The sequence below is a fragment of the Molothrus aeneus genome, chromosome 8 (genome assembly GCF_037042795.1).
Source record: "Molothrus aeneus isolate 106 chromosome 8, BPBGC_Maene_1.0, whole genome shotgun sequence".
NCBI lineage: Eukaryota > Metazoa > Chordata > Aves > Passeriformes > Icteridae > Molothrus > Molothrus aeneus.
In genome coordinates, this window is record NC_089653.1 from 18462793 (window position 1) to 18484953 (window position 22161).

Below are 22161 nucleotides of genomic sequence, written 5' to 3' on the forward strand. Positions count from 1 at the left end.
TTGAGCCAGTAGTCCTGAGCAAGGACAGCTGCCCCCACTGCAGCCTTTTAGGAGCCAGGGTTATTAAGATGCTCTTTTGTGGCTTTGTGGCTTCTATGCCTCTCTTAAAGGACAGACTCTGGCTCTTCTGGTCAACCTACTGCCAATTTATATCTCAAAAGGATGAGAGAGTGCATCCCTGGGTCATGATGTGAAGTTGCATGCAACACAGACGTGCCCCTACCTTCTCATTCTCTGTTCTTTAAAGGGCCATGAAAAGCAGACACTCACACGATCCTGCCCCTCTCTATGGGAAAGTTTTCATATTTGGACTTTGCTAAATTCTCCCATTCTAAGGCAGCTATACTGCTCCCAGGTGGTGCATTTTGATCCTAAGGAAATGGGTGCTGAGGGCACTAGGAGCTGGGACTAATACAGAGACAATGTTTAAGCCAGTCAAGGCAGTGCTTCTGTCTACCTGACAGGCCTTTTTTAAATGTATAGGAGAACAGTAGGCCCAATCCTTCAGGAGTAAGGGAATGCTCATGTACAGCGCTGACACGTTTTTGAGCATGCAAATATTCAGATATTTGGGTAGCAAAGAAGGTTTTAGCAGCTCCAAAGAACCTACTTTTTCTCTTTTGTAAATCCTTATCCTGTATTGTATATTATTTCAATATTTAGCTGGTGTTGGTTCAATGTAAATAGACCTTTCCTTCGAGCTGCTTGTATGCTCACAGCAGTAAATTGACAAAACCAAGCAAATTCTAACCCAATGTCTGTTCAAGAAGAACTGGGATACATCAGTCTAGTGCTTGTGGCTTCAGGGTGACTCACCATGACCAACATACTTAAGTGTGGGTACTCCCTTGGCACAAAACCTTTGTCATCACTTAACAGGGTAAGAAGAATAACATCGATCTTGCTCCTTCCTCTTGGCAAGCAGAGTTGTTGGGTTCAGTTAGAATCAGAGTTACTCTGCTAAGTGCACTACCAGGAAGATGGAGCCACAATCTGAAATGTGTTTGTGGTCAGGCAAGGGTTTCTCTGTACATCTATTTCCAGCTTGCATGTCTTCTCATTGGTGTATCTGAGTCCCTCATTCCTTCCTGGGACCTCTGTAGGCTGCAGAGGCAGGAAAGTTATCATTCTCTCCTGTCATTAACAAAGCAACTCACTAACCAGGCTCTTCCTGAAAGCTTCTGTTCAGAGGTGGTCCTTACACTCTCCTCTGATGTGGTGGCTGCTAAGTGTGCTGGTATCTCATCCCTGCAGCTTGTGTGAGGTCTCCAAATAAACCACTTTCAAACTGGACTGGTTACATCACAGGTCTGAAATAGCACTTCCATTTACAGCAACACTGCTTTGATGCTGCCTCTTTGAGAAAACCTCTCTGAGGCCAAGAATGACACAGTAACCCTTGATTTTGAAATATCATTATGAAAAGACAGATTTGAATGTTAAAATGATGCTTTAGTTTCAGAAAATACTGCAAGTGAGATCATGCTAATAAAACCCCTCAAATTCCCAAGAATATTGACAACTACTCAAGAAAGGAGAATAAAATAGAACAGAGTTAAGATTTTAACATTGCTTTGAAACCCCTCTACACATTTGGAGAAAAATGACTCATGCAAAATTTTAGCTTCTGGTCAGAATGCAACTTAATGATTCAGCACTTGGTCTCCTCTGAAAGAAGTTCCAACTACTTTCAACTTATGTTGGTGCAAAGGTAGAAGATTTTTGAAAAGCCCAAAGCAAATTTAGTTTTATTTCCTCTCTATTTAAAGGGGAGAAAATGCCTGTGTTCTAATTTGGCTGGCAGAATTTTTCTCTTCCTACTAATTTTAATTAAAATTACAATCAAGGTAAGGAAATATTTATTTTTCCTGCTTTCTCTGCATTCTCTTCTCCTCTCCCCCTGCTCCATTTTTGGCAAGGGCTTTACAGTCATCAAGAATGGCATTTCACTCACCTGTGGATCTCCTCTTGTTCAGAAGGGACTGGCAGAGAATGACAAGTGTGAACAGGAGGACACTGATGATTCCTATGGAGCACACAAACACTGCGTACACGTACAGATCTGAAACCAAGCACAGATTATGGTCAGTGCTGCAGCTGATGCTTCATGACAATGGGACAGGAAAAAAGTTACAAGATCTAAACAGACTCTGGTCCAATAGATTTAGGGTAACAGTTCAGAAGTAGTTTAACCCTCTTGAAACTTTGCTATAGTATCCTGCTCAGATTGAAATTTGGTTGAAGTCTGCATAAATGCAAATAGGCATAACTGCGCTTATGAGTTGTGCCTTTCAGGAGCAAATAAAGAACTGGTTTGGAGATTTTTTGAGCAACAACTCAAAACCCAAAAGGACTTCATTTGGGTTATTTCCCAGCTCAAACAGCTGTTTTGTTTCGTTTTGTTTTGTTTTTGTAACAAAGAAAAAAAGCAAACACACAATAAAACACGAAAAGTGGCATAGGGAGAGTGCTGAGTGGCTGGGGAAGAAGGAAGTCTGCAATTGCTTCTTCTGCTGGCAGCACTGGCTTGAAATTTTTGTATGATTATTTTTTTCTTTTTCAAACTACAGCCTTAGTCTCCCCTCATGGCTTTTATTCAGGTGTTGTAAAATATTTCCAGAGGTTATTTTCCCATTGGCCATATCAGATAGATGAGAAACTGAAGCTGAACTCTTCCATTCTCTTTTGTCCAGTAACTCTTGTACTTTGTGGGATAATTTCTCAGGCAAGGCTGGGTTTGCACAGGAACTAGCAAAGTTGGTCCTGATTTGGGGCACTTTAGTTGTTCTGTCCATTGGACTAAATTAACATCATGTATAAACACAGTTGCAGTTAGATGTATCTTTACCTTCAAAAAACTTCCAAGCTTCATGATTTTTCTTGAAAGTGGGATGATCAGAAGATTTTGATGAAATCACTGAAAGAAACCAAACAAGACATGACAAATATTGAAAAATGTGTGGCATAAAAAGTTTGAACCTCTGGAAGTAAATATATTTTGCCTTAGACTTCAGTGTCCCAAGACCTTGCTTTGTCTAATAGCCTTTTGATGAAACAGCTCAGAATTGTCACAGAATTGTCCTCTCTGTTTCAGGAGGATGGATGACTGTCAATATGATAACAGCTGTACAGTCTAGAACCAGAATGCAAATGCTCTGACTGCTGAAATGTTGTTCAAAACCCCCTCTGCTCTCCTCAGCCAGATTGTTTATGCATGCTGATATTTTTTATGATATCAGATTAGAGATGATGTCACTTAGGCCAATTCTATGGGATTTCTTTCTCTACTAATCACTGCAATGAAATGGGAGTCTGGTAATGTCCTGCAGATTGCCTGTGAGGTCTGAACCTCCAAGAGAGCTTCATGTGGCAAATCATTAGAGAACAAGTATCTTACTGGCAAGGGAATTCACTAAGGAGTGCCCTGCAGGCATGTGAAGGGTGAGGCTAGATCAATGGATATACAACTTTCAGGACCAATGAAATCTTCTCTTCAGTTGGGATGGGAAGCTCATCCTGAATATTTTAACAAATTACTCATTTGTTACATGAAAGCATCACATGTGTAGATTTTTGGCAAGTATTTCAGGATAACTTCCCTGAGAAAAGGGCTTTTGTTCATTTTGGGAAAAAAATAATCTTGCATTCGTGTATCTTGCAAAATTTTTACTGTTAGAAATTGCCACATGTAACTAATATTTAAGAACTCAGACTTTCTTCTATGGGAAAATCTGATAAATAATTTTTCCAACAAGACAGATTGTTGTGATCATCTCCTTGTTTTTGTTGTCCATGCCAGTAGGATTATAGTTGGACTGCCTAATTTTCTATGTTTGTCCTCCTACAAGTAGTCTCTTCTCTTGGATTGTAAACCATTTGGAACATCTTCCTAAGAGATGTGCAGTATCATGAGGAATTGCCTAATTGTAAATGATGTTTTTGGGATGCTTTTTTTGAATACTGTTCTGAGAAGAATACTGATTATTTTGATTTTTCTGATAGGAAGGGAGCAGAAGAACCATTTTTCTGATTTTTTTTTCTCTGATAAATTTGGGTTTTTGTGTATTCTCTGCTATAATTGACTTGGTTTTAGTCTGACATTGATGACACAAGCCCAGGAAGAGATGCCTTTAATGAGAATATGGAGGAGGAGAAAAAGTTGAACTTAACTTAGACAGAAGACAGTGTGTGGTTGGATTAGGAGGCACTTCTTGGCAACACTGGCACATGGGTTTCTCTTGGTTTTATTAACAAGATTTAACAATAGCCTTCTTATAAATGCTATCTGATGTCTTGTATTCACAACACTGAAATGGGCAAACTTGCAACAAATTTCAAATTTCAGGTGGACCTTCCGAAAACACTACAGAGTTGCTGTAGTTGACACAAGTGCAGGAACAGAAAACTGTAAGGATTCCATCTCCATAAAAAGGCTTCTTTTCCAAAGAAATGTATTTTGCCATCAAAGTAGAAGCCAGATATGTAAGTAAAATTTAAATGTCATCATTACATAGAAAGGAATTGCAGCCTGTAACTCAACTGTTCTTCTGTAAGTCCAATATGTGTATTTGTACAAATTTATGTGTTGTGACAAAATGTATTTGCAACTTATTAATGGCCTATGCAAATTTGCACAAGCAAACTTGTTAGCAAATAACAAAATCTGAATATAAATTAATAGCAGTCGATACTACAGATCCAGCTGTCAACTTGCTTTAAGAGCAAGTTACATTTTGAAGAAGCAGAATTATCCTTTTCCCCCTGGAAATCTGCGTCTTGCACAGTAACGTCCTCTTTCTGTGTAAATAATTTTTTTTAAAAAAGGAACTCTTCTATTTCTGCCTCTACTTGATGTGCAAAGTTTTAAGAAACTTGTCTGGTGCTTTAGCATAGAGATACTATTTTGAATTTGGGCATAACTGCAAACACATTACTGGAACAAAATGTTAGGCAACACAGCAACTGTGATGTGGTGGAACACTGGTGCCTTATTTGATAAAGCACAAGCAGTACAACTTAAGTATCCAAATGCTTCAGGCAATTTGTATTGCTCTGTTTGCTGTATCCTGGGTCTAACTGTAATAGAAGTAAATCCCTTTGCAATAAAAAGTGTAACTGATCATAATATAAAATACCAAATGCGTTTGGAATAAAATTTCCTTGAAAAGCCCAAGTGTTACTGTTGGGAAAACTGGAAACTTTATCAGTACTTGGAAAAGAGCTACCTTCCCTCTCAAGCACAGCAAGTACTGTGCACTCAGGGTGCATTAGGCAAATGCTAGCAAAGGTGGTCCTTTGCTTCCAGTCAAGAGGCTTTAAGTGGCAAAACAGTTGCTATGACATTTAAAGACATGCAGTATTTCAGATATATTTTGGTATCTTTAATCTAGATTTAGAGTTAGAATAAATATGCTTTTAAGAGGCCAGGGTGGTTGTGGTGTTTGCCTCAGATCCCCACAGGGTGTCAAAAACTCTCTGCAGGCTGGCCAGCCTTCCTCTCTTGTCTCAGGTTTCCTGCTCTGCTTTGGGTCATTTGAAGTGGAGAGCAGCAATATAGCTGAGCAGACAGTGTGAAAATGATGAAGTTATGAGGTCTCAAATCCCTATTCTAATCACATATTCATGACTCATACTCGAAATCTGGGTAGAAATATTATTTAAGGACTGGACTTAAAAATTATGGATTTCCTTCTTTTCAATAATTTCATTGATCTGAACTCCATAGTTTAGCTATGAAAAGTAATGAGAGGTTTCAGTGTTATAACTAGCAATAGCCTGAGAAGCTATGAAAGATGTGGAGTGTCTCTTTGTGAGGAGGAATATGACAGGTGGGGTGACAATATTTTATATTGCTTTTTCTTCTGCTGCCACTTACTTGGAACATGCCATTCCATCTCCAAGGCTGCCTGACAAATCGACATGTTTCTACTACAGGCATTTAGGAACTTAGATCATTCAGTGAATGAGAAAACACTCAACACTGCTTTCTGGCATTATCTTTAAAGTTGTCCCTGTGAGATACTAACTTTTCTATTTACAGAGACACAAGCAGGGTAGTTTGCCAGCCAGCACTGATGGCACAGCTGCTAAACAAAACCACCTCTGCAAAGGAGTCTGTTCCCAAAATCCAACTTCACCCATCTCTGAAAGTGTGGGTGTGGTGGCTTAAGATTTGAGCTTATCCATACCAAAGGGATGGCTTGTTTTTAACTTGGTTCACATCTGCCATTTGTTGCTGGTCATTTTATCCAAAGTTCAATACCAGCAAGCTGGCCATTGCTTTTGTAGCTCTGCTTTCTGGCTGCAAGTGGTATAAACAATAGTACTGAAGTGAGAGTAAAAGTCCTACTTACCAACTGCTGCTAGGCTAGAACTAAGACCAAGGGAAACACTAAGAGAGAGGCAAAACGTGAATATTAGGTTTTCTTCTCCTATCCACAGATTACCCTCAAAAATAATCTAAATTCAAATGTCTTATGGGTGAATTTGCAAGAAAAAAAAGGGATCACAGGACAAGAAGAAATTATAGACTTGAAATCAGTAATCTCTCACCTCTTATTTCAGTAGCTGCTGTACCATTTGACCATGCTGTCCACTTATTTCTGTGTTTGCCAATTTCCTGTACTTTGCATATATAATGTCCTTGATCTGTTTGCTGGAGGCTTAAAATAAGAAATTTGTACATAGTTCCATGTTCCTCTTTAAGAAGATGAAGTCTTTGTTTGTGAAAATGATGAGTATAATTTCCATAATACTGGACAGACCCAAACTTTGTCATTTTGATCATCAGGTGCTCCTGGGCAGGTGATGCAGCAAAAACCCACCGCACAGCCAGCAAATTGTCTGTCTTCCTCTTTTGAGAAATGTGGCAGTAAAGAGTAGCATTATCCCCCTCAGAATATTGCACCATTGGTCCAGGAGAGACTGTCACATTTAAAGCCTCACAAACATCTGTAAGGAAAGAAAAGATGGTGAGAATCCTCCATACTGGCACAACAGCACCATAATCTGTCCCAGCACGCAAGCCCACAGCAGGTAAACTGATGGCATCTGTTTAGTGTGCAGTAATTTAATGACCTTGTAGAACCTGACATTGTCTGCCTCTCTGTGAATGTTAAGGATGGCAGGGGACCCTCCTTAGTGAGTCTGCCCCAGCATTTTTTCTGTCACTAATCAATAACCTAAAGCTGATGTGGAGACCCTGCTACTGTCACAGGACCAACTTCACGTAATCTTTTATCAGTCTTTTAACAGCTTTGGAAACTGCTCTGTGATCAGCTCTTCTGACAGCTTGCATCTTTCTTAGGAATTCCAGGCTAAATGCTTTCAATACCCAGTTTATGCTCATTTGTTCCTGTGCCAGCTTTAAGTTTAAAATAGCGCTTTCTTCTCTAGAGCTTACTTCCTGACTCCATATAGAAAACAATTACCTGGCCTCAGCCTTTGCTTTGTTGAGCTAAAGAAGACAAGCTCTGTTAGTTTCCTCTAGTAAAGTAGTGTCTTCCCTATTCACCCTAACAGCCCTTCTCTACATTGGTTACAGTTTCAATTTTGGGTTTGATTGGTGGTTTTTTTTTAATGTAATTGACTGCAGTTACAGGCAGTGTCTAGAAAGAAGTTCTTCAATGTCCTGTGGAATACTCACAGTACTGCTCAGATTTGACTGGGATATACCTTGCCTGGTATATCCCAGAATTATCTCGTCCTTTCTCATGGTACTTTCATATGTGATTTTATCTCAGGTGACAAATAAATAGGATACTTGGGTGTTTTCCCTTCTTTGTCATTTGTGGTTCAGTCACCAGCGTATCAAAGAAATTCTTACTAATCCTCAAGTATGTGACTTAGCTGTTCTAACTTCTGCTCCACTTCTGTTACCCCATCCTCAGTTTTTCCTATGTGCTGTCCTCTTCTTATGCTGATTTAATAATGTAGCATTTCAATGTGCATGTTTCTGTCTACTTCTTTTAGACATCATTTGTGCAGACCTTACATCATACTGTTCCTTAGATTATCAATGGAAGACCACTGAATTCTCTTTATCCTACTGTTCCCCATGTCCTCTGTTTTAAGTAATGTTCTCCTTGTCATAATCAAATGGTCATCTCAAACTTGGGTTAAATTCATCAGACGAGTTTTTCTGACTACAAATTCAAGTTAATCTGACAGGATTTGCATTACAAAATATGACATGAGATCATATGGGGACCAAATGATTATTCCATTGTTCCATTAATTTCTGGTTCTTGTCTTTAATGTTTTTCATTCTAAACCATCACTTAGACCAGTTCTTTGTCTCTCTAGTAATAGCCAGTATAGGTGAAGGCTGAAAAAAGTGTCCATAGCTGTTAAATAGAGGATGTTTTCCCTTTCCTGACAGAACTGATTTATACTGGACTGATTTTCTGAGGCATGGGAATCAACACTCGTTTTATTTCCTTCCTAATGCACGTTAAGAAAGTCCTGATTAGTCATATCAGAGAGTGATCTATTTCTGACCAGTGGTGTATTGTGGCAATGTGTTCCCAAAATGACTTGTGATGTGTAATCTACTGGTCTGAGGGCATCCACTAAAGAGAGAACCATATTCCAGCAGTGAGCAAGCACTCCCTGCAATGCACTCTGCAAAGCATGAAATGTCCTCTAAACTGTGAACTTCCTGTTATGTGAATACTGTACTGTACTCAAATTCTAATGAGAATTGCAACTCTGGGAAAATGATTTTTTCATTTCTGGACACTTTTCCAGCACATCAGCAAGGAACATTTTAACAAAGGGGATGAGTGTTTTGGCAGAGACTATTGTCTGACATCAACTCCTGAAACACAAACATATATTTATCTTCAAAATAAGCAAGTAAAGTATTTCCATTCTATTTCTGAAGGAGTTTTGGAGACACTGGTTTTATAGCCCCAGTGAAGCAGTGAAATGAAGTAGTGAATTATATCACCTTACATACAGTAAATCCACTAAATTAAAGAATTTGCATTGCAACTGTTTGAGAAGAATTCTGAAAATTAATAGTATAATTATTTTGTGCCACTTCTGTCAAAGTCTCTACTGAATGGCATGTTTATTCCAAGTAGACATTATTTTTTTGTTATGAAGGGGAAAATATTTTGTATAAAGAACAATTTGGGTTTTTAAAGAAAATTATTGAAGAAATTACAGCTAAGCATGGGTGAGGTTATTGATAAAATTATTCGTGCATTATGTTTGTCTGCATTTCACGTAAATGCATTTATCTGAAATTCACGTAAATGCCAAAGCAAGAGGTTATTTTGGATTGTAGAAAGCATAAAAATAGAACAGGATGTTGAAATTTAAAATTAAGGCTGAATCCCACCAAAAGCTTTCCAGGCATGAAACTTACCAACCTTGGTGCTTTACCAGCAGAAGGGAAGCCAGTAAATGGCTGTGTCTGCTATCAAAATAAGATTAAATTTGAAGGCTGTGCTGCTTAGTAAATAAGGAGTAACTTTGAGATTTTCAACACTTTTTGGTGCCCTCAAATGTACTTCAACAATGAATGTTTAATAAATCATTTATAAAATTATGGTTTGGGTAAATGAAAAAAACAGACCTTTTTTCTACTGAAATTGTGAACATGTCATGAAAACTGTAAAGAAAAACAATTATGTCATTTTCCTGACATGTGAATTTCTTTTTTGAAAAAGCTGGCTAGGAGTAATTGTGAAACAGAGTCCCAAAATAAAAGGCAAAAATAAAAAGAAATCATTGCTTAATTCCAAAGTAGGCAGAACATAGTGCCAAGAAGTACCCAAGAGAAAATGCAGAAGAAGTCAGATCTGGTGATGATGGACAGATTCTGATCCCTCTCTAGCTGTTTACACTCTTACAAACATTGGTATTTTATACCTAATATTTCTACTTTTCCTCTGGGGACATGCCTTTTTATAGGTACACATCAAATTTTGCATCCTTCATGTTTCTAATCAGTGGGAACCTATCTCCTTATCTTCCTTCTGTGGCTCCCCTTGGTGCAGCTGCACAAGTATAGCAATGGGAAGAGTTTTGGAAATCTCATGCTGCTTTTATCATGGTACCAGCTCATGTTGAACAGGGTCAGGTGATGCTTTATATAAAGCAGAAAAACAGTATCCATGTGACTTTATCCTCCTACTGCCATTGGAGGAGAAACAGTGGATTTTTAATGAAAGAGTTCATTTCCCTCCAATGTGGAAAGCAAAACCCTCATTCAAGGCTCTCGGACACTAGTGGACATGTTCCTCCTGTCTTTAGCAGGCACTGGTCAGGCCCAACATGAGGTTTACCCTTGTAATGGGCTCCTTGCCAAGAGCAAGAGACCTCACAACTTAAGCGCAGGCTTCTGTGCCAACATAACATTGAATTTCTAGACTTGAGATTGCTGTTTCAAGTGAGGAATCACTGTTTATCTTCTTCTGCCTTCCTGGTATAGTACGATGTAGCTGTTCAGGTGGAGCTCACCACAAGAGTTTCAGTCTCATTTCTGCTTGGAAAGGGAAATTATTTACAGAATGGGAGGAGAAAGAGTCAGAGACTTGGTGATTTCTTTGCAGTGTGCTTAACCATCAAACTTCTCTCCTTTTTTCAATAAGCTTGCTTAGTTGTTCCCATCCCAACATTTTACCTGTTTGCTTCTCTGGTATGTTCCACCAGCCTGTCTCCATAGCCTGTGGGGACTCAGGAAAGGTGACTGCTGCCTAAGCTCTGTTTAAAAAATCCGCATTGAAAATAGTCCACTTCTGCTTACACCAGCTCAAATCCAAGAATTAGCTAGATTTGGACTTTGCTGTCTGCCATATTACACAGCAAAACACTTTAACAGAACTGTCAGGGGTACCAAACTATACTTCTAGCACCCAGAATCTTGTTTATGCCAGGGCTGCTCCCCTCTTTCTGTGCGGGAACAGTGCCAGAGGACTTACAGTGGCCACTGGGTCCTTACATGTGGTGAGCAGTTTCAGCATGGCTGTGGTTTTGTGGGGAACCCCAGTTACTCCAGCTGAGATAGAAGTGGAGCTGTTCCTGTGCTCAGCTGCTCACAGTCCAGGTTTAGTGCTGTATACGGGCCTCTCTCTCTTCCTCCATGGAGATGATGGGCAGAATCTGCAACCCAGCCTCCAGTGCCGCAAGGACTGATAGCTGGGGACTGGAGGTGCTTACCTTCTGATCTAGCTTTGCACAACCAGAAGCATATGGGATGGCTTTTATCTGTGTTGTAGTTTGTTCAGTGAAGCTATGCTACTGTTAAAGCCTGCTTTCATTTGATTTCTTTACAATTAAAAAGAGCAGATGAGCCAAGAAGCAGCAAAGCTCTTTGTTTAAATGAAAATAATTAGGAGCTGACTAGCAAGAGCACCGAAAAACAACCAGCCGTTTTCAATTGAACAGATCTGTCAGCAAGTTTCACAAGTCAGAAGCCCCCCTCAGAGAAAGCTTCTGCACTGACTAAAGACAGACTTGAACCAAACCTCTGCTTCCACCATCTCCTGCCCTTCTGCAGCGAAGTTCGAATTCAAGTCTTTAAATTAGCCTTGAATGAGCAAGGCTTCCTCATCCCTCTAAGCTCACTGCACCTGGAAGTTCAGATCCACACTCTGTGTCTGTTCTGCAGCTTCAGGACACATAATGCTGTCCAACATGCCTTTGTTTTTAGAGCAATAAAGGGTCTTAAAGGGAGGACACTTTTTACAAGTGACCTACAACTGCAACCTACAGGTTCTATTTCCACCTGATGCCAACAGGATCAGGGCACCTGTGGCAAAAACAACAGCGAATCTCCCTTTGCTTCGGCTTTGCCTGGCAGAGAAGACGGCCGAGGACCCATTTCCATGAACTTCCATGGAGAGTCTGGCTTTCCTTTCTAAACAGGATCGGATCGCTGCGAAGAAGCGCTGCTGCCGGGAGCCGGGGAAGCGGCAGCGGAGCGGGGCAGGGAGCGGGCGGGCGGAGGGGCCCCGGGGCCCGGCCCCCAGCTCTGGCCCGCGGCCCGTCCCGCCGCCCGAGCCGCCCGCTGCTGCGGGACCCGGGCCCGCTCCGCGCTGGGCGGGGGCTGCCCGAGGCGGGCCGGGGTCCCGCGGGGCCGGGGGAGGGCTCGGGTCCCACCGAGGCCGAGGGAGGATCGGGTCCCGCTGGCGCTTACCTGGGGCCGAGGCCGTGGCCAGCAGGGCGGCCAGCGCCGTAGCCAGGAGGCGCATGGCCCGCGGGGCGCCGGGTCCCGTCCCGTCCCCCTCTGCCGAGCTGCCTCCCTCCTCTCCTCCCGGCCTCTCGCCTCCTCCCGCCCGGTCCTCCCTTCTCTCCTTGCTTTTCATCTCCTCCCCTTTCTCCTCCTTTTTTTTCCTTTTTTTTTTTTTCGCGCTTTCTTCCTTCCCTCCCTATTCCTTTGCGCTTCCCCTGACCCCTTCAACTCTCCTCTTTTTCACGCTCCCTTTCCCTTTCGTTTCTGTCCACACCATGCCTGTAGGGTGGCATCAGGGCTAGACAGGGATGCTCCATCTCTAGCCCCCGCGATCCTCTCTGCACACACACACCCCTTGCCCAAAGGACACAGGTCTGTGTCGAGGGGAAATGAGAAACTCCCTCCTTCCCTGAGTACAGAAAACCCCTGTACAAGCAGGTGAGGCAGCCCGGCAGCTGGAGGCTGTGGGGTAGACAGCTGGGATGGGGAAGGCTGTATCAGGCATCCTCTCAGGTTTCCTGGATGTGTTGGCAATTTTGCAGGCCCTCATGCGCATTCCACTCATCCCATTCCATAGCTGAAGCAGGACCACCACTCCCTGGCAGTTCTAGTTAACATTATCTCCCATTCCGTGGGTTCAGGTGGTGGCAGCCCAGAGAAAAGGAGGTCTGGCAGGCAGGAGCAGCCCATCAGCAGGCATGGGAATGAACACTGTAGGCATTTAGGACACCTGTGCCAGGACATTGCATACTGTGCTTTCGTGTTTGCCCTCTGCTGTGACCGCACCCACTGACCACTAACAATCAAACTCTCGAAAACCATCCTGAATTAATTGATACAGTAGCTTCAGGTGCATCACTCTAACGTTAATGTCTTTGTTTTCACAAATGGTACTACAGTGCTAGGCCAGAGCAGACAAGGGAAGTTGGCAGCTTGCACTCCATTCCTGCCTCTCCCCTGTGCTCCTTTTGAAGTGTTTATCACTTGAAAGCCTACAAATCTCCCCAGATATGGATTTAATACTTCTGCCAGCAGGTATGATAGGTTATATATTCAGCTTGCATGAAGTATGGATGATAAAAACACATTGGCATTCTTGCTTCCCTGGATAGGGCAATTAGAACGGATTTAGCTACTCCACCCCTCTCCTAGTAATTGCTTAGACAGGATCATACATGTCTGCTATTAAGCATCACAGATAATTTATCATGTGCTAAATCTGATCCTTATGAGACAGAAAACTGCCTTTAAAATCTTGTAATTTGTTTCCTCCAGGAAGAGACTTTGGTGTCCATACAGCAAACTCTTCTCACAAGAGAGTGACAGGTCTGGATTATGCACAGAGCAGTATCAGACTTGAGGAAGCAGAAGCAGTTTTTAAAATTTATGCTGCCTGGGGAGGTAATTAAAATTTGTAGATTCAAATCTACTCTTTTAACACAGCAAAGGGAAATCCTGTCAAAGAGATAAACTAATTCAAAAACAGACAAATTCACCAGAAACATTCTACCAGCAATTATGTAGTTTGATAGTCCTGATGGAAACTCCATTTTAGGACATCCTTGGTCTGCTAATAGAGAGGAAACCAGGGATGACTGACTTTGCATACCCTTCCAATGCTTCTACTCCTTGCTGTTGCTCGAGAGAAGATATTAGGCTGGATGGACATCTTAAACCTTCTCATATAGTTCTGCTAGGCTCATTCATACCTCACGCCATGTCTCTCATAAATTACTTCAGCCTACTAATCTTTTAATGGTGTGTACAAAATACTGGTGTAAAGACATCAATAAGGACTGCCTAAGGTCCCATGTGAGTGCTTGGGCCCTACAGAGCTGAAAGATGCACTTCAAGAGTCAGTGTCAATTTTTGTTGTTTGTCAACAATCCCCATTCCTATTGGCACCAACAGTTCCTTTAATTGCATCAAGAGCCCTAACAAGCTTTGGACAGAACTAGATCATTTAACTGGGGAGAAGGCTTTATATAATGTATTTGCCTATGATAGAAGACAGAAGAGGAGTCAAAGGCACATCTGGACTTCTGAAATCTCTCATGTCTGACAGTTTATGAAATCTCTTGTGTCTGACAGTTTATGAAATCTCTCGTGTCTGACAGTTTATGAAGTCTCTTGTGTCTGACAGTTTACTGAAAACATACTCTCTCTGTTTTGAGCATGTGATCTCTGTACTTTTGACAGCTCCCTCTGTGTTGTGGGTTCTGTCTTTTGTGTAGAATCGCTTTTATTGCTCTGTCTTGAAACTTCTTCAACAACATAAAAACATAAAAAGTGATTCTTACTCTTAAAGGGATATTTATTCTAAAGTTCCAGAGGTACTTTTAAAAGTGGTCTAGGCTGAAAGTCTTTTTTACTTGTCATAGCATAAATGAGCTCAGGTGATGCTGCCCTTTTAGGTTTTTGCTAAGGGAGAGCTTTTCTTTGCACAGCTAGAACAGGACCTGTACACATCTCTCTCTTGCTATCTCTAAATTGTACTGGCAGCAGCACTCATCAGGTAACCCAGCAGCTAACACACCTGAGGAAATCTACATTGTGCCAATCCCTTAGGATATACTCATGGGCCCGACAGCACTAGTCAGGCTAGGGAGCTGTGGGCAAACATACACTTCTGACCTCCCATCTTCCCAGGTTAAATACAGATTTGTTGGATGACTTTTTACAAATCAGTTCTCACCTCTGGGCTGCAGGTGGATGATATGCAACCTTCCTTTGTCCCTCTGTTGGAAGGGTTTGCTATTGGAACTGAGGCAACCAGGAAAGGTGGCAGTTGTATGATTTGACTTTCTTTGCTATTAAAATCTTACATCCCTTCCACCCATTTGTTGCTACTGAAATGTTTCTGCTTTTGTAAAAAGTTTTTTCAAGATTTTTTTATGTCTCTTACCTGATGCCATCACAGTTTACCCATGCACCAAAAATCCCAAAGGCCAAATGAACATGCAGTACAATTGCCTTTTTCTGCCCAGGCTGGGTGCGCAGCTCCCTCTGTAAGACAGTGCACGTCCCTTTGCTGCTCTGGAAGTGTGCTGACGCACGCGAGTGGAGCCTCTGACCCGCAGGATATGGCTTTCTCAGCTCTGGCAGCACGCATGTGGCCTTGTTTCCTGCTGAATGGGTCTGCTCTGAGGAGAAAAGTGCCTAATCAGCACTCCAGTGCAGCTGACACAGCACAGACTGGCTGTTTGCAGAGCCTGGAGCCCCTCTCTCCCTGGGGCAGCGTTATTGAAATACCAGCTTTAGTCGCTCGGGGTGAGACCTGCTGTGCAAATCCCCTTTGCCTCTCTGCAAAGTCACATCTGTCAGGAGAGGTAACCACAGCCTCTTGGCTTTTGCTGTCCTGTCCTCCTTCTCTGGCTGTTCTTAACCTGCCTTCTTTCTTTGAAAGGTCTTACTTGCATTCCCAAATCTGTCTCCAGAACGTGCTGCAGGATTCCTGTGAGCAGGATTGTGGCTTGCCCTTACAGTAGTGTTGCAGGGTGGCAGAGGGACACAGTGGCATCCATTGCAACTCACACTGGACTGCTTTGGCTGGGCTCTAGCATGGAAAAAAGGTTTTCTCAGGGCTGCAGCTCTCTCTTGTGGGGCTGGGGTGGGCTGCCTGCTTTCACACCTGATACGCTGTTAAGGAGAGCTGTGCTTGTTCTGAGTGATGTATGGGAGTTTGCTCCCCACCTGCAGCAATAAACTGTCTCTCTGAACTTTTCATTTTTCACCTGGCCATCACCTTTCAGGGCAACTACAGCTTATCACCCTTCCACACCTCATGCAGGCACCATGCAAAGATGCTGTCTGCCTGTCTGGAACCTACCTTCAGAGACATGAGTTATGGCCAGGTCTTTTTCAGAGTCCAGCAGCTGGTAGCTCCCATGGCCCAAGGAATCCTAATTAAAAATGAATGTTCAGTGATTGAAGATGGATAAAATCCAAACTGATTCAATGTTGCCAAGCATGGAGGGTGTTTGGATCTGTATCCAAATTTTCCTATTCCTTTAATGGGCCAAGTTACCATTGAACTGTAGCAATCCAGAACTTCTGAACAATGTGGTTCTGCCCATGGTATTTTTCTATGGCTATTTGGTGGACCAGTATGTGGAAAATACAGTTTTGTGAACCCAGCTCCTTGTCAACAGAAAAAAACACTATGTAAGAGCTTCCAAATTGTAAGCATCATGCCTTTTATGTCTCTGAACATCATGCAATGTTTACACAGTGTTTGGGGCTTTCATCATATTTTTCTTGTGGCCATTTATTTCTGACTGATTGGAAAATATCTAAATAGATAGGGTGATGTTGTTAACTGCAGATTTCCTTTCCCCCTGAGTAAAGTGTCCTTCTTCCATTCCCTTTTCCTTTTTTCTTTCAGGATTATGAATGACTAATACTGATGTATCTGGGTAGGGTCTGAGGTTTTGTAGCTGTTGTGCAGCCACTTTCAAATAGTGAAATCCTTACTATTGATGCTGTAATGTAGTTTTCATTTTCTCTTTCTTCACATAAGAGCACATTTTGTTTTGCTACAGGAAACTTGCTTTTGTTATTATTTTTATTATTCCGTTTAGGACTGCACAACAGCACAGGGGATTTAGTATATTTTTCTTAGCTTTTGCTTCAAGTTTGATCATTCAAATTTTCAGGGCACTGCTAATCCTGAGAAAAAATGAGACCTGTGGGTATTTTGCAAGAGTTTAGAGACTCTGTCATGCAATTCCTGCATAGTTAGGTGTATGCAAGGGTTGAACAGCCTTACTGTGATTTTCATGCACAAAGACACAGTTTCAGCTTCATACAGTTGAATATAGCAGTGTCACCTTCATTGAGTGGTAGGTGGCAGTAATTTCATAGAGTGGTAGGTGGCAGTGTCATTTGGGAACCATTAAAAAGTCCATTGCTGCTCCAGTTCTATTCTCCAAAAATATTAAAATGTCAATTTTAGGTGGCCTTATTTCTGGCAGTTGGTGAGCAAATATCATGTTAATATGGATTTCAAAGGCTTTTTAGTGGATTGGTATGTTCTGGCCATGCATTCTCCTTAGACATCTGTCCCAGTTAAAACATTACTGACAGGACTTCAAGCTAGCCCCTGTGAGCCTGCTGGTCTCCCTCTGCTCAGCTCAGAGAGGACACAGACTCCAGAACCACACAGTCAGTGAGAGTTGTCCTGATAATGCACTGTGCTATCACCTGTTCTGCCTTGCCTTTCTCCCCAGACAAGTATTGCAGGCAGGTTTGGGGAAGGACAAGTCTCTCTGAAAGACCACAGGATATGGTTTATCTGTGAAGTCTCATGCTTCATGGAATTCAGTCTGTGCTTTCCACACATTCTGTGTTGGCACCATATTTTATATGGACTTTATGACCATAATTTCTCTCTCTCTTGCCATTTTCTAAGGGACTGACTGATGTAAGGATGACTCTACTGAGACAAAGAAATTATCCTGCTGGTTCAGTGCCCTTTTTCTGACTGTGGCTGGAATAAACAAACACTTAAGGGCAGGGCAAATACACAGTATTGTGTTCCCAGGAGACTTTTCCAGCTTCATATGGTTTGCAGCATGTGCTGTCTCAGCAAGATGTATCTCAGAGCCTCCTGACCAGACCCAACCACTCAATGTGCTCTTTTGTCACTTAGTTCTGGGCTGAGGAGACAGAAGTTTTCCAGTCCATCCCTCCTCTGTGGACAGGGTAGAGGTGTGGCTCCAATGGCGCCAGATGTGGTTTCTAATAGAATAAAACTTGATGGGAAGGAAAAAAATTTAAGGTGAAGCTGATCATGAAACAATCACTGTATCTACATAGGGATGATCGAAGAGCTGCCACATGGCTCTTGGCAAGTCACACTACAAAAGCAGTCAACTAAAGTCAGAAGGTATAGTGTACTTGTCTCAGATTTGTTGGGTTATACTTGGATTTATTGTCTTAAGTTTTCAAACGTCTCTTCAACAAGTTTTCCAAAGTAGCTCATTTAGCCTTGATGTATCTTAAGAATAAATGCTTCCATATAAATTCTTTTGACCTACCTGCTTCTGTCCAGAAACCAGAAATACTACAAGAAATGTACCCCTTCCCCTTTCCTGGTATTTCTGATCTGCCCTTACCCAGCGACCTGGATTGAGAAAGATTGAAGTAGTGTCCAAGCAGAGAATTGAATGGTTGGGGAATGCAAGGTTCGGGTAAAGGTGAATTAAAGGGAAGAATGTTGGACTAAATGAGATCTAAAGAGCTCTTCTAGCCTTGGGGGGTTTTTTGAGACTGCTTTACGCTTTCTGTATGTTGTCTCCTTTAGTAGAAATACTAAATTCTTGAACAGACCACAGAAGAAATCATTTAAGGTCTTCACATCCCAAGGAATAAAAACATTTTGTATCTGACCTACTTTGTCCTTCTTGGACATAGATAGAATCTTGCCCTCTGATCTCCATTTTCTACCATGTCCACCAAGAGTTTCTTCTGTTTCTGCTTTTCTTAAGGATAATAAATCCTTGACCAAATTTCTTATTTGGATAATAAATTGTGACTCTGTGACTCTGAGTTTTGAGTTTTTTAAAACATTCCAAGCTGAAAACAAAATACCCACGCGCATACTCACAGCACAGTTTGTTGTCAGAAAAGCAGGGAATCCTTCCCTAACCTCAGGAATGTCCCTGGAAGATGTGCTGCACTTTTGCTCTGTTGTGAGGAACGGTGTTGCTGCACTTCGGCAGCTGCTAATTTTAAAACAGATTCTTTAAACTTAAAAACAGGGAACTTCAGTCAAATTTTGTGTGCTATGCAGGTTTGAGTAGTGGTTGAACTTTGACCTCTAAGCTTCAGGAGGACTTATGGATGAGACAAGTGGTTGTGTTTCCTGCTGAGCAGTGAAATAATGGAAAAGTATTTATCCAAACATCCAGTAGGTCTTTGAACTGCTTAAAAAGTTACCTCACTTGTGTTTCTAAGATGATCTCTCTGAAGAATTTTTGACCCAGCTTTGAATAAACAAAATATTTCTTTCATGTCCTTCAAATACAGGGTATTTTAGAATAGAATGTCTTTCATGTCGTAGATGAGGACATATGTTCCTCAACACTGCATCTAAGTGAAAAACAGGCAGACGCAGTAGCACATTAAAGGCATCTCTTTCGTGTACCTGTCAGGTACTGAATATTGTCTTCTTCATCTTCTTTCCTTTAAAGGTAATAATAAGGAGCAAAAGAAATATGTCTGGTCTTTTTCAAAGTACAGAAGTTCAGTTGCCACTTGTTAAAAGATTCTTTGTTGCAGAGAAAGAAGCCAATCTCACATGCTGCACATACCATAAGCTTGGATGCATCCCTTAACCAAAAATAGATATTTTTCTTAGCATTATTGTGGCCACGTGGAAAAGATCTAGAGATGTCATATCACCAAACCAGCTTGTATTTTTTCTGTCTGAGAAGTTGCTTCGAATAAGCTCTCAAATATGCACTATCTATTAAAAAAAAGAATCTGATTTTTTTTCCTGTTCTCTCCTTATATGAGAAGGCAATAGACAAAGTTTGTCTCCTAAAGCAGGAAGAAGATAACTGCTTCAACAGCAGGCCTTTGAAAGGTGCCAAATTATTTGCATTGTTTGATGGAAGAGGAGAGGTCCTGACCCATGAAAAACTAGTGATTTTGATGTGGTGAAGTAGCAGCCAGATCCCTTTTGACTGTGTCTGGTCTGATTTGCTGGCTCCATGGCTACGTGGAACAATAGTCTGTGCAGGGCAGCTGGGACGTGGGCAGAATTACAAGTGAGCATCCGTCAAATTCCTCTGCACAGCACTAAGAGGGCTTTTCCTCTGCACTTTCCAAATGACAGAAAACCTGTGTGAATGATTCTTTATGGCTTGGGATAGGCAGCCTTGAATCAGGATTGTACCCTGGAAAAATGAAAAAATTATTTTTGTCACCCATGAAGGTATTAAAAGGGTACTGTGTTGATGTTAAGTCAGATATTGGCAAAGCTCTGGTAGTGGGTTGGTTGGTTTGTTTGTTTTAAAGAGAATAATAATATTTGCACAGTTTGAAAAAACAATTCTCTTTGTGGAGAGCCTATGCGTAGACTATTTCTATTCTGATGGTTAAAGTCTGTCAAAAGTTAATAATAGCAGTGGAAGTTTCTGATGGGGATTGTTGATGAGGAGTGCCAGTAAGCAGTGGCTGAGTTGCTTTTCATGGGTTTGTGGGATTATATCTAGAAAAACAGGGTAGTTTCTTGGAGCTGCAATTCTATCAAAAGGTATGTTATCCACAGCAGACATTGAGCAAAGGCTTCCACCTGGGGAGTGACTGCTGAAGGGTGTCCCACACCTGAGGCTGACTTCACCTGGCTACAAGGTTTGTGTGTGCCTGAGTGGCTGTGGAGAGACACAAATGGGAAGGAGGAGAACTCACCTCCTTCTCTGGGACTCACAGCAGACATCATGCTGATCTTTAAGGGAAGTCTGTATTTGAATCTAGGAAACCTCTAAAGTTAAATCAGATGACTGAGTGAGAGCATCTAAATTCTGCTTGACTGGCAAATAAGGTATGTTGTACCTTGTAGTGTCTTGTTAAATATATGCTGCTGATTCTGCTCTTGAATTCTGATTTATTTATTTTTGTTATTCAGAATCCTCAGTGCACAAGCAGTCAACACTCTGACTCAAAAGAAAAGCTAGCCAGACAGTGAATGACCACAGTGCTAAATGGCCATAATATGAGCCATGGCATAGGCAAGTAATTTTCCAAAAAGGAGTATATTTGAGCATTGCTCTGAAGAAAAAAAAGATTATAGGGAAAAAAGGAATCAGGATACTATCTTTTAAAAGTAATAGCACACAATACAGGCTCCAAAATGTTCTATAATTGTTTGTGGTATAGCCTCAGAGTAAGGAAGTATTATCATTAAAAAGAAGTAATTTGAGTGAAGCTGGAGATCATAACATTCCACTCACCCGTTGAAAATGCCTACTGTCAAAACACAGGTTTCCGATAATACCCAGAGACTTTCTCTGCTTCTTTTGATCTGTTGGCCTGTAACAAATATACTTTCCTTCTCTGACACTGAACTTAGGAAAGTAAACAAAATCAAAACCATATTTAAATCACTGATTCACAGAAAACATTATGTTCACATATGTATGTCAAAGGCCTATGTTATATTAGTCATTATAATTAGATTAGTACACACATCTGTTTTACAATAAAATGTGAGTAATGTGTCACTGATTATTAGCATCTGTAGTTCTTTCTAGCGATTGTATTTCCGTTTTTAAAGGCTGCACAATCTCTGGATTAATAAAATGTGCAAAAGCAGATTTGAAGTTTAAATTTAAAAATTAAAATACCCTGAGTTGTACTTTGATTTTGCTCTTATCAGTATTTGTCATCAGGGACATCCTGGCTTTCCATGAACTGTCTGTTTTGCCCCTTTCAGCAACCAGAACAAATGTTCAACAACTGGACTGATATTTCTTCTCTGCCTTCCCAGACAAATGTGTCTAAGCTTGCCTTCTCTTTACAAGAGTAGTTTTCCTGGAACCCTGTGAATTGGAGCAATTGTGTCCTTTCAGCACTGCTCAGCCCTCTTTGAGAGCATCCCAATTTCCCAAAAGTGTCACTAAAGCCATTTTTATTTGTTTTGGTCACTCCTTCTCTAATGAGTGCATTGTTTTAACCAGACTCAGAATGTTAAGATCAGCTATAAGATTTTTCCTTCTTCACTAAGTCTTGGAAGACACAATATTATTGAGCAGCCCACTGCTGCAGCCAAATCATGATTTGTAGCCATGGTGTCCAGACATCTCCAAAAGCAGCAGTGTTGGTGTTGTCATCATTGAACTTGCCAGGCCTCCCTTGCCATCTCATCAAGAATTACAGCTCTAAAATAGTTTTAAGCTCTGGGCATGGTTTTGGCTTATGTGCTGAGTCACGTACTGTTGTTTTGTACTCTGAATGCCATGAGCAGGTCCTGT

The 22161-nt window shown here is 41.4% G+C and overlaps 1 protein-coding gene across 1 annotated transcript in view; it reads right to left on the minus strand.

The window, feature by feature from the left end:
- VSTM4 (V-set and transmembrane domain containing 4) overlaps nucleotides 1–12255 on the minus strand; it is a 31606-nt gene extending 19351 nt beyond the window's left edge. Inside the window, exons 1-4 of the mRNA XM_066554484.1 lie at nucleotides 12149–12255; nucleotides 6553–6951; nucleotides 2849–2917; nucleotides 1955–2062 (exon numbers count right to left, since the gene is read on the minus strand). Coding sequence (XP_066410581.1) covers nucleotides 1955–2062; nucleotides 2849–2917; nucleotides 6553–6951; nucleotides 12149–12203 — 631 coding nt within the window. The 5' untranslated portion in view covers nucleotides 12204–12255. The remainder of the gene's footprint in view (nucleotides 1–1954; nucleotides 2063–2848; nucleotides 2918–6552; nucleotides 6952–12148) is intronic.
- Nucleotides 12256–22161: the final 9906 nt, after the last annotated feature.